General features: G+C 47.3%; 1 protein-coding gene across 1 annotated transcript; it reads right to left on the minus strand.

Annotated features, from left to right (window-relative positions):
* Positions 1–340: 340 nt before the first annotated feature.
* WDR7 (WD repeat domain 7) lies at positions 341–14,865 on the minus strand (the record flags this gene model as incomplete). Its single annotated transcript, XM_010185059.1, has 13 exons — positions 341–454; positions 4,130–4,253; positions 5,234–5,352; positions 6,542–6,631; positions 8,562–8,564; positions 9,233–9,321; positions 9,481–10,235; positions 11,061–11,275; positions 11,712–11,907; positions 12,613–12,833; positions 13,739–13,987; positions 14,125–14,266; positions 14,763–14,865. Coding segments are annotated over 13 exons (2,420 nt in total), but the record flags the coding sequence as incomplete, so codon positions are not given.
* Between the last annotated feature and the right edge of the window lie 254 nt (positions 14,866–15,119).

The following is a 15,119-nucleotide window of genomic DNA, read 5'->3' on the forward strand; positions in this document are numbered from 1 at the left end:
GAATATTGACAGATTGCAAAGGTTAAAAGATTAAGTTTTCCAGCTGATGAACACCTACCAGCAGCAGGTTTTATTCTCCACGTAAACCTCTGTCTGTGCAGTGCTACTGAGGAGTAACACCATAATATTATAGTAGTTATAGTTGAGCAGCTACAGTCTGGTTTTGTCTGTGTATCCTTCCTGCTTTAGAATGACTTCATTTCTAACAGCACACACTTCACAAGCAGTTTCAGTGCTTCACTTTCTCATGAAGAGCAGCTCTTTGGCAGAAAGCGCTCCATCTCCTCCGCACAGCGCCCTCCGTGTCCAAAACCACCGTATTCACTGTATCGCCGCTCACCTGCCGCGATGTCGTCGTCCACCAGATCGTGCTCCTCCTCCTGCACCTTGGCCTCTGTCCCCAGGGAGTCGGGGCTGGCGGTGCCGCTCTGCATGGCCTCTGTGGTCACTCCGGCTGGAGGGAACACCAAACACACACACGAGTCACTGGTTTGGTACATAACATCTTCAGATCAGGAAAAAACCACCCACTAACTACCTTTTGATATTCTGAACCGCGCAATGCAACACCATGAATCACAGATAAAGCCAAGAGCCGCTGTTTTCTGGTTTCCCTTTGCACTGTATGCAGACTTCTCACAAACCTGTCCTCTACAAATGTTCTCCACACTGTGAGCATCTTCTGTATTTTCCCTTATTCCGAGCCGTTTGGGTCAGGGATGCCTCTGTTGCTATCAGAAACTCCACAATGAACAGCAAATTTTGCCACATAGCACCATGTTAAAGAAAGTTACAAAGTCTGTGCGCCTCAGAAACACATTTTAGAGGTGAAAATCCCACAAAGCCCTGAACGGATTTGGAATAAGCCAGGTGACATTATCAGAAAATACTGGAAAATTAAGCACTGCTATTAGAAACGTAGGCCTTTATGACAATTTACTGTTTACCACAGCATCCTAAACTCATTGTTCATTTAGGGCATTAAAATGCTGCAGCACAGAATTATGTCCTTACTTCTCCGTGCTCTCTTAAGCCAAACCTCGCACGAGGAAGATGATCAACCACGCACAGGAACAGCAAAGCCTTTGGGGTCCAATCAAACTCTCCTTACTCAATGAAAACTCCCATTCAAATCGATGCAGGTTTAATTAACTTTTACTCAATTAATCTGGCTTTAAATAAAACTTCCTAAAGCACATCGTTCTGTTGAAGCCCCAGTAGCCGTTTTCCTATCTGCAGTAACATCACGTATTTAAAATCCATCTGTCCCCGGGGGTTGGTGCAGGGAGCAGAGCCCCAGAGCATCCTTGCAGCCGGCCAAGAACACGTTTACACTGACCCAGGTAACACAAAGCAATGAAGCCAATAGAAACACACTGCTCAGCAAAGAAACCTCCGTGGAAAAGAGAATTTACTCTGCAGTCCGACTCTTGCTCTGGAAAATACGCAGGTAAAGGGAGCAGTGTCTTCCCCTTTCTGAATGCCACCCAAAAACCTCGGGGCAAACACCCCATGCAGCATTTCAGAGCCGTGGTGTGCTGTGAAAACGAGGAGCAGACAAGGTCATGACAAATACCTGCGTGACAATCTTAGCAGACACAGAATCCCAGAATCCCAGACCGTCAGGGACTGGAAGGGACCTCCAAAGCTCACCCAGTCCAATCCCCCTGCCGGAGCAGGAACACCCAGATGAGGTTACACAGGAAGGCGTCCAGGCGGGTTTTGAATGTCTGCAGAGAAGGAGACTCCACAACCTCTCTGGGCAGCCTGGGCCAGGGCTCTGTTACCCTGACTGAGAAGAGGTTTCTTCTCCAATTGAAGTGGAACCTCCTGTGTTCCAGTTTGTGTCCATTACCCCTTGTCTTATCATTGTTTGTCACCGAGAAGAGCCTGGCTCCATCCTCGTGACACTCACCCTTGAAATATTTATAAACTTGAATGAGGTCTCCCCTCAGTCTCCTCTTCTGCAAACTAAAGAGCCCCAGCTCCCTCAGCCGCTCCTCAGAAGGGAGATGAAGCCTTCAATGCTGAGCTGTTTTCCTCCCGGGGGGAGCCTGAAAATGCCAACCCTGCACCACCCTGGCAGGTCAAACTCTCAGCACCACAGACACATCCATGTGTCCACTACCATGGCCCACATCAGACAGAGACCTGGTCCCCCCCCTCTGCTGGCACTGCACACCCGATGCATTCCAGAGCCAATCAAACGTGTATGACAAAGTATCCTGTACCAGCAGCAAGCTCCTACTGGTGATTACATGTTTTAATTAACACCAACCTGGGAGTGTGGCAGAGAAGCACATTTCCACATCACGCACTGAACAACTACTGCAGATTAATAGCATATACTGGACACAAAAGCGTGCTGGTGATCATTTATGTCCCTACATCAAGAGGCAAAACTGGGAGAAATAGAGGATGAAGGAATCAAAGCAATCACAGATTCACAGAATTGCTCGGTTGGAAAAGCCCTCTGAGATCATCACGTCCAACCGCTCCTGTCTACCCCCTAAACCATATCCTTAAGTACCTCATCTACCCGCTCTTTAAACACATCCAGGGATGGGGACTCCACCACCTCCCTGGGCAGCCTGTGCCAGCTTCTGACGACCCTCTCAGTAAAGAACTTCCTCCTTAGCTCTGACCTGAACCTCCCTTGGCACAGCTTGGTGCCGTTTCCCCTTGTTCTATCCCCCATCACCTGGGAGCAGAGCCCAGCACCCACCTCTCTCCAAGCTCCCTTGAGGCAGTTGGAGGTGGTGCTGAGGTCTCCCCTCAGCCTTCTCTTCTCCAGGCTAAACAAGCCCAGTTCCCTCAGCCGCTCCTCATCAGGCTTGTTCTCCAGAGCCCTCCCCATCCTTGTGGCTCTGCTCTGAACACGCTCCACAATCTCCACATCCTTCTTCTAGTGAGGGGCCCACAACTGAACACAGCACTCGAGGTGTGGCCTCACCAGTGCCGAGTCCAGGGGGATGATCACCTCCCTGGCCCTGCTGGTCACGCTGTTTTGAATACAGGCCAAGATACCATTGGCTTTTCTGGCCACGTGGGCACAGTGCTGGCTCAATGTTTCTTTATCTTTCATATTTCTTCTCCTTATCTTTCTAGCATAAAACTAGAGACTTTCAGAAGTCCGTTGCATCCATTTTGGCCATCCTACGTAATTCTTATCCCCTTTAACACCTCCCCTAACATCACATACGCTGTGCCCTTTACCCACAACACCAGCCTTTGTAGCTGCGTATTTTGTTTCTCCTTTTTGCTATCCCAATTCTTCTTCCCCTTCAGAGTGTGTCTGTGCACAGACAGCAACACCATTAAACACTTCCTCAGCCCTGTCATTCAGGAGAACCACAAACTCCATAACTGTAAGTCTCAGAGTTTTCAATGCTCTCGATACCAAAACTTAATTCCAATTTGCTGGTCGTGACCCATTTGAAAGGTTTTCAATATCTGTGCTCTCACAACGTGGAACATTTACATTCAAGTCGCTCCTGCAGCCACGCTCAGCTGATTTCTCTATTTTATATTTTCTTCTTGAAGGGCAACGATGGCTGCACTCCACAACCTGAGCATAACTGATCTCATACGAGGATCAATTAAAAAATACAGCCTAGCATCCAAAATGGCACAAATACCTTATCTACGTGAGCTGAGGCTCTTTGAGATGGATACACGACATATTTGTGCTTATTATGCCCTGCTTGGCTGCACACCTAACTGCACAACAGCATCCCGTAACAAGGCACACGCTGCACGGCCGAGGGCTGTGATTAACAACAGCTTAGTCCCCACCAACGAGCTCCCAACACCACCTCAACGCACCGTGTTCCCCGAAATTTATGCCTTCAATTGAGATTTAACGAGATTATGACACATCTCTCAAAAATCAATGGCTGCTTAATAGACATCTTGCTCTGAACAGAAACCACATTCAGAGGAAAGAGCAGCTCATTTTAAGAGAGATGAGCACCTACGAGTTAAGAGCAAATATAAACCAAACTTTTCTGTGTAACTCCAGAGCTTTCCCCTGGATTGGCAGTACTGTTTGTAATTTTGTGTATAAAATGCCTTTTTTTTAATATCTATAGCACCAGGTTCTTTTCAGGTCTCTCACAGCAGCACTCACGCGATATAACGCTGTCCATGTACTGCGGTAAGTACGGAGCCCACGCATCGATGGTTTCCTTCCGACCCGCCTGCTCGATCCGCCTCAGCTCTGCCAGCAGCAAGGCCTGGGCAGCTTCTCGCACCTGCAAGGCCAAGGGGAATATCAGACTAATTCACATATTTCTCAGTACCTTTTCAGCATAATTTAGCAAGAACAAAAGAAAAAACCCCAAACTTCTACAGGAAACCAAAGGGAGCTCTTAGAAGACTTTGGTTCTCCCCACTGCTGTGGGTCAGAGTCACCGAGGCAGGATTCTCCCTCAGGAAACATGCACTGAGGCACTGAAAAGCCACCAAAATTCCCGTTTTCTACCAGCAATTTGTGATCACCCTTCTCTACAGCACTTGGACTCTTTGTCCTCCGTTAATATCACCTGCTCCACATGAAGAGTTCCCAAACAAACGCAGTATTTTTGGTCTACAAGATTTAACGCACAAGGATTTGATCAAGGTAAAATAAAAAATTGAGGACAAATACAAATCTGCTACCCTGATACCTAAGGATATCCAGTAACTGGATTCGTGTTGCTTATAAATTTTAATGATTAAATTAGTAATGGCAGGAAGCCACCTCGCAGTGTATCCCATCCAGGAAAAGGGCAGGCAATCGGGTGGCAAAATCCCTATTCCCAGTTAAGGGAATTCCCAGTTTCACCTGCTGGAAAAGCTGCAGAGTCAGCAAGTTTTTTCCACAGCAGCACAGGTGGAGCGTTAAGGCCCACTACTCATTTATCACACGCGGGTGACAAACCAGTTACTGGCCACCGCTCACACGCTCCAAAAAAATGCAGCGACTCAGCAGCCTCTTGGAAAACACAGGGCGGGGATTTTAATCCTGACGAGATTCTTAGTGCAACCATGGAAGTCTTTAATCCCACAGTTTCTTTAAAGGTGAAAATATCTACAGATGTATTTAGACACGATCATTTTTTCAACACTGCGGCAGGCGAACTGGAAAGTTAACTTACTGAATCTGCAGTAAGAAAGCGGAATGTGTGTCAGAAAATAACGACGTATTGTTTTGTACTAAGGGGAACTGTAGCCAGGAAAAGACAACAGTCACCTCCAGGCAGCGGTCCTGCCAGCGGCGAGCCAGCATCTCCAGCAGCGGAGGCCTGAACTTGTCCAGTCCCAGCAGGTCGGGCAGCATCACACAGTGCATAGCGGCCAGCTGGCTCCATCCTGACAAAACACCACCACGAGGTGATAAACGTGACACACACAGACGCAGTTTTAAGTTCAAAATGCCACTGAGTAAATGCACATCGGCCACTGGCCTGGTGTGCAGGGGTACACGGGGTTCACCCACCACGGGCTGCACCCCACCTTCACCAAGGAGCTCTCCTGGGTGAAGTCACAGAGCACAGAACATACTCAATACCCATGATAAATATAAAGATTTAGATGCTCTGTTCATAATTAGCAGTGCTTATAATGGTACTTCAAGCCCTACATGCAAGCGCGATACAACTCAATTACAGAAAACTTGGCATATAAATGACCACCAGAAAGATTACATGGAATTTTCTGTCCCATTTTAAAAGGTATCCAAATACGTACAAGCCCGTGTTTGTCTGCTGCCCCGTCTTTCCAGCTACATCTCACTACTTCAGGTACATCCATACTACGAGCCTGCAACACTGTGCAGTTGAAACCAGCAAGGATAAGCAGCAGAGCTTGTGAAAACACTTGTAAAGTAATTCTTTCAGTATTGTGCCTTGAGGAGAAACGCTTCAGGTGAGCATATAGATCTATACCTTTAACTTGTCAGCAATGCTGAGCATAACAATCTAAATATTGTAACTAGGAAAGCTCCTCATGGTGCTACGAGAAATCATTATGTCCATTCTCCTTAAAGGATTTAAAAGAGGAATTTCCAATTGAAGCGAGTGCTGTTTGTGCTGCTCGAGATGCATGAAAGCAAGAATTTATAGCTTAGTAATGAGGGCATAAAAATTCTGACTTCCAGCAAGTTTCCTACAGGGATACAAGGGGGTTTTGTGCCAGTCTTTTGGGCAGAAAGGCGTCCTTCGTAATACTGATAAATATTTATTGGGACAAAAATCATCCCAACACGAACCCAAGTACCAAAAAGAAAGTTTACATGACACAGAGTTGATTTTGGTTGTTTCATTTGAAAAGAAGCACGGAAAAGCACAGCACAGGCATGAACACGCGTGCCCTGTGCTCCTTCTCTCACTACCCATGGGTACGGGCGTTTTCCCTGCTTAAAAAGGGGCTGAGGTTTCTTGTCACGAGACAGCAGCAAAGCCAAAAGTCCCTAGGCAGCTGAAATTAAAGTCGTAACAATGATAAGGGACATCGGTCGAATGTAAAAGACAAGTATAGATAGAAAAGAGAGGCGAGATACCTTCGTTGACTAAGAAACAGGAATGGAAAGGAGGAGCAGCGTCAGAGGCAGAGTGCCCAGCTTCAGCGCTGGAGGAGACAGCGGGAGCGACTGGCAGAGGAAAGGAGGAAGAGAGAACAAAACCAGCAGAGTGAGGAGAGCGGCTTCTGAAAAACAGTCGGTGTCAGTGCAGAATGAGAACAGAGCCGGGGGAACCGCGGGCAGAGAACTGAAAAAACCTGGTGACGGGAAGCGCGATGCCGGCGACAGGAGACATGCAGCTGCAGGGACACAGATACGCTGACAGAAACTCCACCTCGGGAGGAGACAGAAGAACCCCAAATAAAGCGGTTACAAGTGTGAATTTAGATCTGGGCTCACTGTGACTTTTAAATCAAGGAGTTTCGCTACGTCTTCTTGTGTTTTTCCCTTATTGAGATTTGGTACTGCTCATTAAAACCTCCAGGAATAACCCCTTTAAACCTGGGCTGCCCCATCTGTCCCCCCAAGATGCCACAGAACTTATTACCGATGGTTCTTCTTAATATAGGCTCATTTTAAATGTGTTACAATTGTAAACTCAAATAATTGTACACCCATCCCCAAGGGCTAAGCGCCCAAGCTGTACAGCGCAGGACCACGGGCAAGGAAATACAGAGGAGCAGAGCTCAAGCGCTCCTCGAAGCGGCACCCGTGACATTTACGCTGTAAACCACAGCATTTTTTGGTGCAGACGCAGTTTAAAAGCAGCCCTACACGTCCCACTACTCCCACTAATGCTTCCTGACTTCATATTATCACATGAAAAGCCGTGCGGTCCTTCTGGCACACACACACATACACACTCCCCCCATGACCCGGGGTCAGCGCGGAGCCCCGCGGGTCACCGCCCAACACTTCCTGCCCATGACCAAATTACCGTATGTCGTGCACAAGCATCCTCCCGTTAATCCCCTCTTTTATGCCGTTGCAGTGCAACAAAGGGCTCAGGCTCCCGAAAAGCCTCCCTCCTTGTCCTGCCAACGGGCTGTTTGCTTCATGGGACATCTGCGGCACAACCACTTGTGCCGTGCTTGGCGCCCCCGCTGCGCCACCACGGCACGGGTGCGGTGACAGGACGAGCGGCGCCCATCAGCGACACCCCCTCTCGGGATCATTGGGGTTATTAAAAAGCCATTTCTTTGGTGAAAAGAGACTGCTTGGGGAAACTCTCTTCTCTTCTCCCAAGGTCAGCGCGGTTACAATGGGTGCTGTCATGGAGCAGCTGGCCCCGGCGCTGAACACCGGTCAGGGAGGTGGAGATCAAGAGCGTCAGAACAGGCATTAACTGCAGCTCTAATTGATTTCTAAGAATAACAGCGCTGGGAATTTACGAGCAAGGTAAGGGGCTGAGGGACTTGTGACCGCAGGCACCGAGTGCCACCGCACTGAGATGGCAATTTAGGGACAGGGGGGTTTGTCCGTGTTCTGGACTTTTATCAATTGCTTCTCATGAGGTTATAAACATTCCCAGCAGGTAATTAAAGTGTGTCTGTCACCAAAGTTAGCTAAGCTGTTTCTAAGAAACGTTGTATAGTTGTTATTTGGGAAAGAAAAACCAGTATGGAACCGCATCTTGAAAAACAAAACACTCTGACTAATGCTTTTCCTTGCACTGAATGTGCCACACAGACACCACCTCTGAGAAACCTTGACCTTCCAAATAACTGTATTCCAAAGGGGAAAAGTACACGGCTGTAACAAAACCTCACACAAAACACCAAAACCCAAAAGCCCCACTTGTAGAGACAAGAGCCCCGATTTCCTGATTTCTGCCTGTTGCTGTTGACTGCTACTTCTCTACTTACGCTGCACCCCTGATCATGGGAAAAGCTCCTGGAACTGAACCTCCCTTTCCAACCAAAGGCCACAGTGAATTAACATTCAGGAGAAGAATAAATACACACCAGTGTCGCTGATGGACACGTTTCCTCCCCAGACATAAACAGCCCCCCTTGCTGCACGTGAGTGAAGCAAACCACGGAGGCGATGTGTGAGTCACCTGCTGTGCTGACCAAGAGCAGATCCACAGCTTAAAGACACATTTAATGTACGTCTTTAAAGATTACACACATTATACATGTACATATTATAAAGATTGTATCTTTAAAGATGATATAAAGTATTTCTGTTCTGCAAAGCGCAGTCATTCTACAAACTGCAAGTTTCACATAGCTTGGAAAGACAAAGTTGTAACAGTGAAAAGATGACTGCAAGACACTTCAAATGAGTCCTGAAGGATATCTGCCCTATAGCTTAGTTAAAAAAATAACCAAACACATTATGGAAAATAAGAAAAACCTTTCCTCTTCTGCCCTACGGTGCATGCATGCAGCTGGGCTCACATTTACCCTATTTCTGGCATTAATTTGCCCCAATCAGCGGTTCTGACTTCAAGAAGGAGCAGGAAGGCGCCTCCTCCTCCTCCTCCATCCCTAGCAGGACCATTTCTGTGTGTCCCTTCCCAGAGGAAGCTCTGGGCTCGGCTCTGCTCTACTCCAGTGGAAAATTCACCCTAATCTTGTGCACACCCTTGTACAGGAACTGTCCCTTGCACTGAACCATTGCCCTTACGAGAGGAAAGGCCCACGGACCCTTCACTACCGGTATCTGTATCACTTGATAGCGAGGTGATGGCTTCAGTGTCAACTGCTCCACAGCAAGGGGTTTTACCTTGTTTAATTTGTCCTTGGGCTACGTGACTTGAAATGGAAGGGGGCGCCTTCGCTCTGGCCATCTCAGGAGTGCCTGGTCTTGGTGGCCTAAACATAAAACATATAAAACAGAACAGGAGGAGGATAGGGGAAGAGGAAAAAGAGAGGTTATTTGCTCCAGATACTGTGATACCCCAGAGTAAAACGAAATTAAATAAAATGCTGTATTAAAACACAAGTTATCACAAGCTCAAGCGTTTGCCGTACCTGGCCGGACCTTTCTTCATGTGGTCCCCGATGAAAGTGGCGTTGGTCATGCTCATCAGCGTGTTGGCCAGCGAGATGACGGACAGGAGGTGCTGGGTGGTGACGGCGCGGGACACGCCGTACGTCCCCTTTCCCAGCCCCTCCGTCACCGACATCTTCCGGCCCAGCGATGGCTTGCCCAGGGGCTGGTTGTAGCCAGGGAGCATCAGGGACATGTGGCCCCCTCGGGACAGGAGGCCAAAGGACACCGAGCAGTGGGGCTTCAGCATGCCAAGGCGGTCGAGGCAAAGCTCGTCTAGAACCGAGTTCAGGCCCCAGGCGTGAAGGCAGGACATGAAGAGCTTTGCCGTATCCATGGTCAGATTGTATTCTAGTAAAGTTAAGGGCTTGGATTTGCTGGAGCGATATTCTGGGTCGCCGTCTTCTCTTCTCTGCCTGATCGACTCTTCGTCCTCATCTTCGTCATCCAGCAGATGCTCCTTGATGTTCTCTTTGATGGTCTCCTTGACCTGCTGGAAGAGGACGGCCGCTCGCTTCCCCGCCAGGAAGGAGCCGCCCTTGTCCGAGCCACCAGAGGCTTTCTGCAGGTTCTCCGGAGAAACCAGGGCAGCGTTGGGCCTGGAGGCCTCCTCGGTCAGCAGCTGAATTATCAGGGCTTCCACGTCGAAGAAGAGCACGTGGATATCGGGATCGGTTAGGTTAGTCTTTATGGCCTGAACCATCAGGGAGTTGTGGGAATATTTGGGTAAATTCCCCTGACAAGAAAAGGAAAAAAGATGTTGAAGTGTTGATTGGATTGCTTTAGCACTTCTCACAAAGTCAACTCACTAATTCAGGAAGCTGTGGATCAAACAGCTCACACAGACACACGTCATGATAAAGGTTATAAAGCATCACTGAAGAATTCTACAGCACTTTGCACAATGTCAAACTTGTGATCAAGTGTCGCACCCCTAAAATACAGACATCTCACTTGCAGACACCTCCCAGATTCACAGAGCTCTCTCGATAAGACAGTTCACGTTTCTTTCCCGTTTTCCTCCTTCAGAGGAAAATGCGACCTCTCCAAAGCTTCACGACAGCTTTACATTTGGAGACCGACGGGCCCTGAGCTGCCGTCAAGAGCAGCCCATGATGCAGCCGCAGCTCCTCCACAATTCATTTCTCCTGGCTCAAGAACAACCTCTCCCCTCCAAAAATACACGAGGCCCAGGGGAAAACCAGGGTAAGAAACGGCTCCTTTAATCCTGTCGAAATGTGACACGCAGAACGTGCACTTACCTAAAGTGATCCACTGGGTTAGTCCTGTTTGAGACTGCAATCTTCATTTTTCTACCACTGATACTTTATTTCATGTGCAAACTCATAATCTCAGGCTGCTAATATTTGGCTTGCTTATTTATTTTCCCAACAGAATATAAGGGAAGGCAGCAAAATACCTGAAGAAACGCAAGAGCCAAGCGGCCGTGGGAGCAGAGCTCTGCTGCTCTCCACTGGTCACAGCCCAGACTGCGGCAGGGACAGGGAAACACAAGTTTCAGGTAGTGCATTAAGACCAGGCCAACGGAAAGGCCACTGACCTTGTCAGAGGCTTCGGAGGCGAGCAGGTTGGTAGCGAGGGTCTGCAGCTTCTGGTGCGCCACGTTTTTGAGAGCAGCCAGGCTGCGCCGGGTCATGGCCTGCTTCAGGTTGACGGCCGGGTGGCTCAGCGAGTCCACTGCCGCCGGGACCGCCTCGTCACAGGCATTCAGGATCTCCACCGCCGTGATCCCCATCACACACCTGTCCAGCGCACCTGGAGAGAACATTTTCAAAAGCCTGAGCTTAGGCAGAAACAACTCAGGATGTCCAAACTATCACCAGTGACACAGTGGGAGAAATTAATTTATACCACAGGACACAACATCAAAGTTTCCATTGCGTTAACAGCTATTTGTGAACTAATATTCCTAAAGGGAGGGAATTTTCCTATGGTTCCATGAAGTTGAAGTGTGTAAGGAAAAAAAACCCCATATTAGCAGAAATCAAGACCAGTTTAGAAAACCCAAAGTGTGATTCTGGGCTGACCAGAGCGATGACTGCTCTGCTCAGCACCTTTAAACACCTACATGCAAAAATACTTTAACTCTCCTCTCAGGTGCAACTTATACAGAATTATCACCAAATACATACATATTTATATATAAATACATATATAAATGTTCACTCAACATCTCTGAACAGAACCGTACCAGTATCCATCTGCCAGACGTACACGGAGCCATCCGAACACCCCACCACCAGGTAGTCATCAGAAGGCCTCCACTTGATGACCTGGATAGGGAAAAGGTGCCGGGATGCCAGCATGATGCATTTCTTCTCCCGCAGGCTCAGAAGACCCACTGAGTGGTCGCTGGCAACGGAGCAGATACAGTGCTGGACTCTGGCCTGAGAAAAGGGGAAAAAAGGAAAATAAATCTTAATCATCATGCAGAGAGTTTGCATTTAATAACCTCTTCTTCATTGGACCATGCAGTGATCAACAACCTGCTTCACAAACCAAAACCAGGCACAGAAGTCTATGGCTAAACTCAGAGGTCACTAGAAACAGAATTGCACTTGCAGAGATTCTCTTGAATCCAAGCTCTTGCATGAAGAGCAAACTGGTACTAGAACCTGCTTTGTCGAGCCAAAAAGAGAGGCCACGGTTTTCAAGTAAAATCAATGTGATTTTATTCATTAAATTCTTCCTACTCATCCAAGTTAAGACAGACAAAATTGTCCTTAGAGCCCATGGACCAACCAGTGGGAATGGCTGCCCATCACATCCACAAAGGCTGCTTCTGTGGTGCGGGAATCCTCTCCCACTGTTAAAGCTGTACACGGTAAAATGCCAAGCATTTCCTTAGCTAGCTCAGCTTTAATAGCCAGTGTTCCCATTGGTTTTAATCCTTCACTGAGCTAAAACATGACGGGAGCAAAACCAAGATTAACAGAGCAATTAAACTCTTTAAGTGTCTGCAAGAGCTATACACTGGGCCAGCGCTAAATCTTCTGTATTTCATATGATATTTACACACTCGAGGACTTGCGGAGCTGCACCATTTATGGGAAGTGTGAGACACATTATCAGATGTATTAGGTCAAACTTACGCTACAGTTTTCAGGTGGAACTAGCAGCTGCGTAATTTCTCCACCATGCACACAGAAGATATGTTTCATCTCTCCAGAAAATATATCCCATATGATGACTGAGAAATCCACACCACCTGAGATCAGATACCTTTGGTCATACCGAGAGGAAACCTGGTGAGGATACAGCAAACACGTAATTTTGTTGCGGTGGCCTCGGAGCGTGCGGTGAGGTGGCCAACCTGAGACATAGGAAAGGGGGGAAGAAAAGAGGAAAAAGAGAGAGAGAGAAATGTGATTCAATAGAAGAGTTAATCCAAAGCACTGTTCTTGAGCAAAACAACAAATTGTGCAGAACAGGTCAATGACATCGAATTTAACTTTAAAATGCAAAACAATTTGTGAGCACAAAAAGAACGGCGAGTCTTCTGTTCACTGAGATCAGACGCATTAAGAAGAATGAGAATGATTTCACTAGGGCAAAAGATGCTTAGAAAAACCGCCTTTTTATACAGCAAATGTGACAGAACGGGCCCAGTAAATTAACTGCCAGAATCAAGTGGTGTGTGTAACGTCTGCACGATGTGGTAGAAGTTTTTCCCCCTCTGTGATCATCCTTTCCAGCAGGCACAGCACACCTCGTGTAGAATACATATGGGCACTTGTGTGTTTTCATGAGGGTAGGAACCACCAAGCCTTATTTGTGGAATAACGTATCAACTTCACATTGAGAAAAATAAACAAACCACTTCTGTATAAAGCAAACCAGTTATCTAAAGGCAACAGCACAGCCACCAGCCTTGGACAGAACTGACCAGCTCCCACCTACATTCACAGAAAAATATTCACGAGTCTTCACATTTACCAACGTTTGTAACAATCCCAACCCAAATATTTGTTCTGCAGCTGCGATCACCAAACTATTAAAACACCACGATCTGGAACCAAAGTACACCACAGCAGGCAACCTGTGACACTCATCTCCCTTTCAGATGTGGTAACTTCCCCAGGCGTACCCACATCCCAGCTGAACGCAGCGCCCAGAGCTGTTCTGGATGAGACAGGAGATGTTCCCACCAGGTCTTTGCACCCCCAAAACTCAGGAGCAATGCTGAAGGAACGCGCCTGTCAATGCCTACACACGCACCTCTCCTGAGCATGTGCTCTCCCTGCAGCAGCTGCACGATGGCGGTCTGCGTGGCCGGCACGATGACGATGCTGCCGTCCTCCCGGCCGCAGACCAGGCGCCCGTGCGCGGGGATGTACACGCTGGCCGTCACCTTCAGCGGCTCGTTGAGGTTTGGTATCAAGCTCAGTTGGTCTATAATGCCCGCGGGGCGAGGGGTAAGCTTGTCAAAGGCTTCCTGGAGGGACACTGAAGTTGTTGTCGGCAGTCCTGGGTAAAGAGAAAGCGAAGGAAAAATAAGTGAAGGATTTAAAAATAAATATATATACATATATAAATATATGCTTTTCTGAGAAGATCTCCAAGTTTAACCCCATTACCCAGCAAAAACCATTAATGAGGTGTACCTTTAGCGCTGTCCTGTTGTTCGAGAGCATCAGGCACACTCCAAATGCACAGCCTCCCTGAGGAGTCCCCTTGGATTAACAGCTTATAGGAGAACTCCCTATGGCCATAGAAGAATCGAGTAACTGGAGGACATATGAGCAGCTGTTAAAACAAACAGATTAACAGCTTCAGAACACACGCAAACCAGGTACTAACCTCAACATTTACCTCCCCCACACAATCCACTGTACCTTTCAAAAGCAGAACACAAACTAGCTTCTTTATGCCTTATCTTTCTTACAAAAGAAAGAATAAATAATGAATATGAAACTGTGGTTAGTTACAAATGAGTCACAGGTTTAGGGGACAGGAAAAAAGTGGGGTTTTATGTATATTTGGGTTTGTTCTAAATATGTTCATGTTTGGGATATTTTATATATGTGTATTCTAAAACTGTCAGCATTTGAACTGCAATGAGCTGAAGATACAGCACTCAGTGAACCAGACCAAACAGCACGGAAATGGCTCCTTTTCTCTGGGAAAAGAACTGATCCTAAAGGTCTACTTGAAAGAGAAGAGCTGGTCATGATGTAGGCGTGTTTCAGCTCTCTAAGAGAAATGCAGTCCACAAAAGAAACCCCAAAGAAACACACTTTACCTGTTTATCTGCTCTGTCCAACACACTGTACAATAACGGCGGAATTAGATTTTCCACTGCTTTCCCCACGTCCCTGCGGAATGAATCACTGGCTGGCAGACAGCTGGGTTTAAGAACAGAGAGAAAGGAACAAAATATTACCAGAGCGATTACTGCACCACAAGCTAACTAAAGAATATCATGGAAAAATAACCCCCAAGCCCTTAAACATTACATTTAACCTCTTTTATACCTAATTTAAAATTAATTGTATATGTTTATGTGCACAAACCCAGCTGTTCACACCTTCCCTTAACGGGCTGGAAGAGCACTCTGTTACAATAATACGGTCATCATTTACACAGAATCCCAGACCGT

Source organism: Mesitornis unicolor, unplaced genomic scaffold, assembly GCF_000695765.1.
Source record: "Mesitornis unicolor isolate BGI_N332 unplaced genomic scaffold, ASM69576v1 scaffold9120, whole genome shotgun sequence".
Lineage (NCBI taxonomy): Eukaryota > Metazoa > Chordata > Aves > Mesitornithiformes > Mesitornithidae > Mesitornis > Mesitornis unicolor.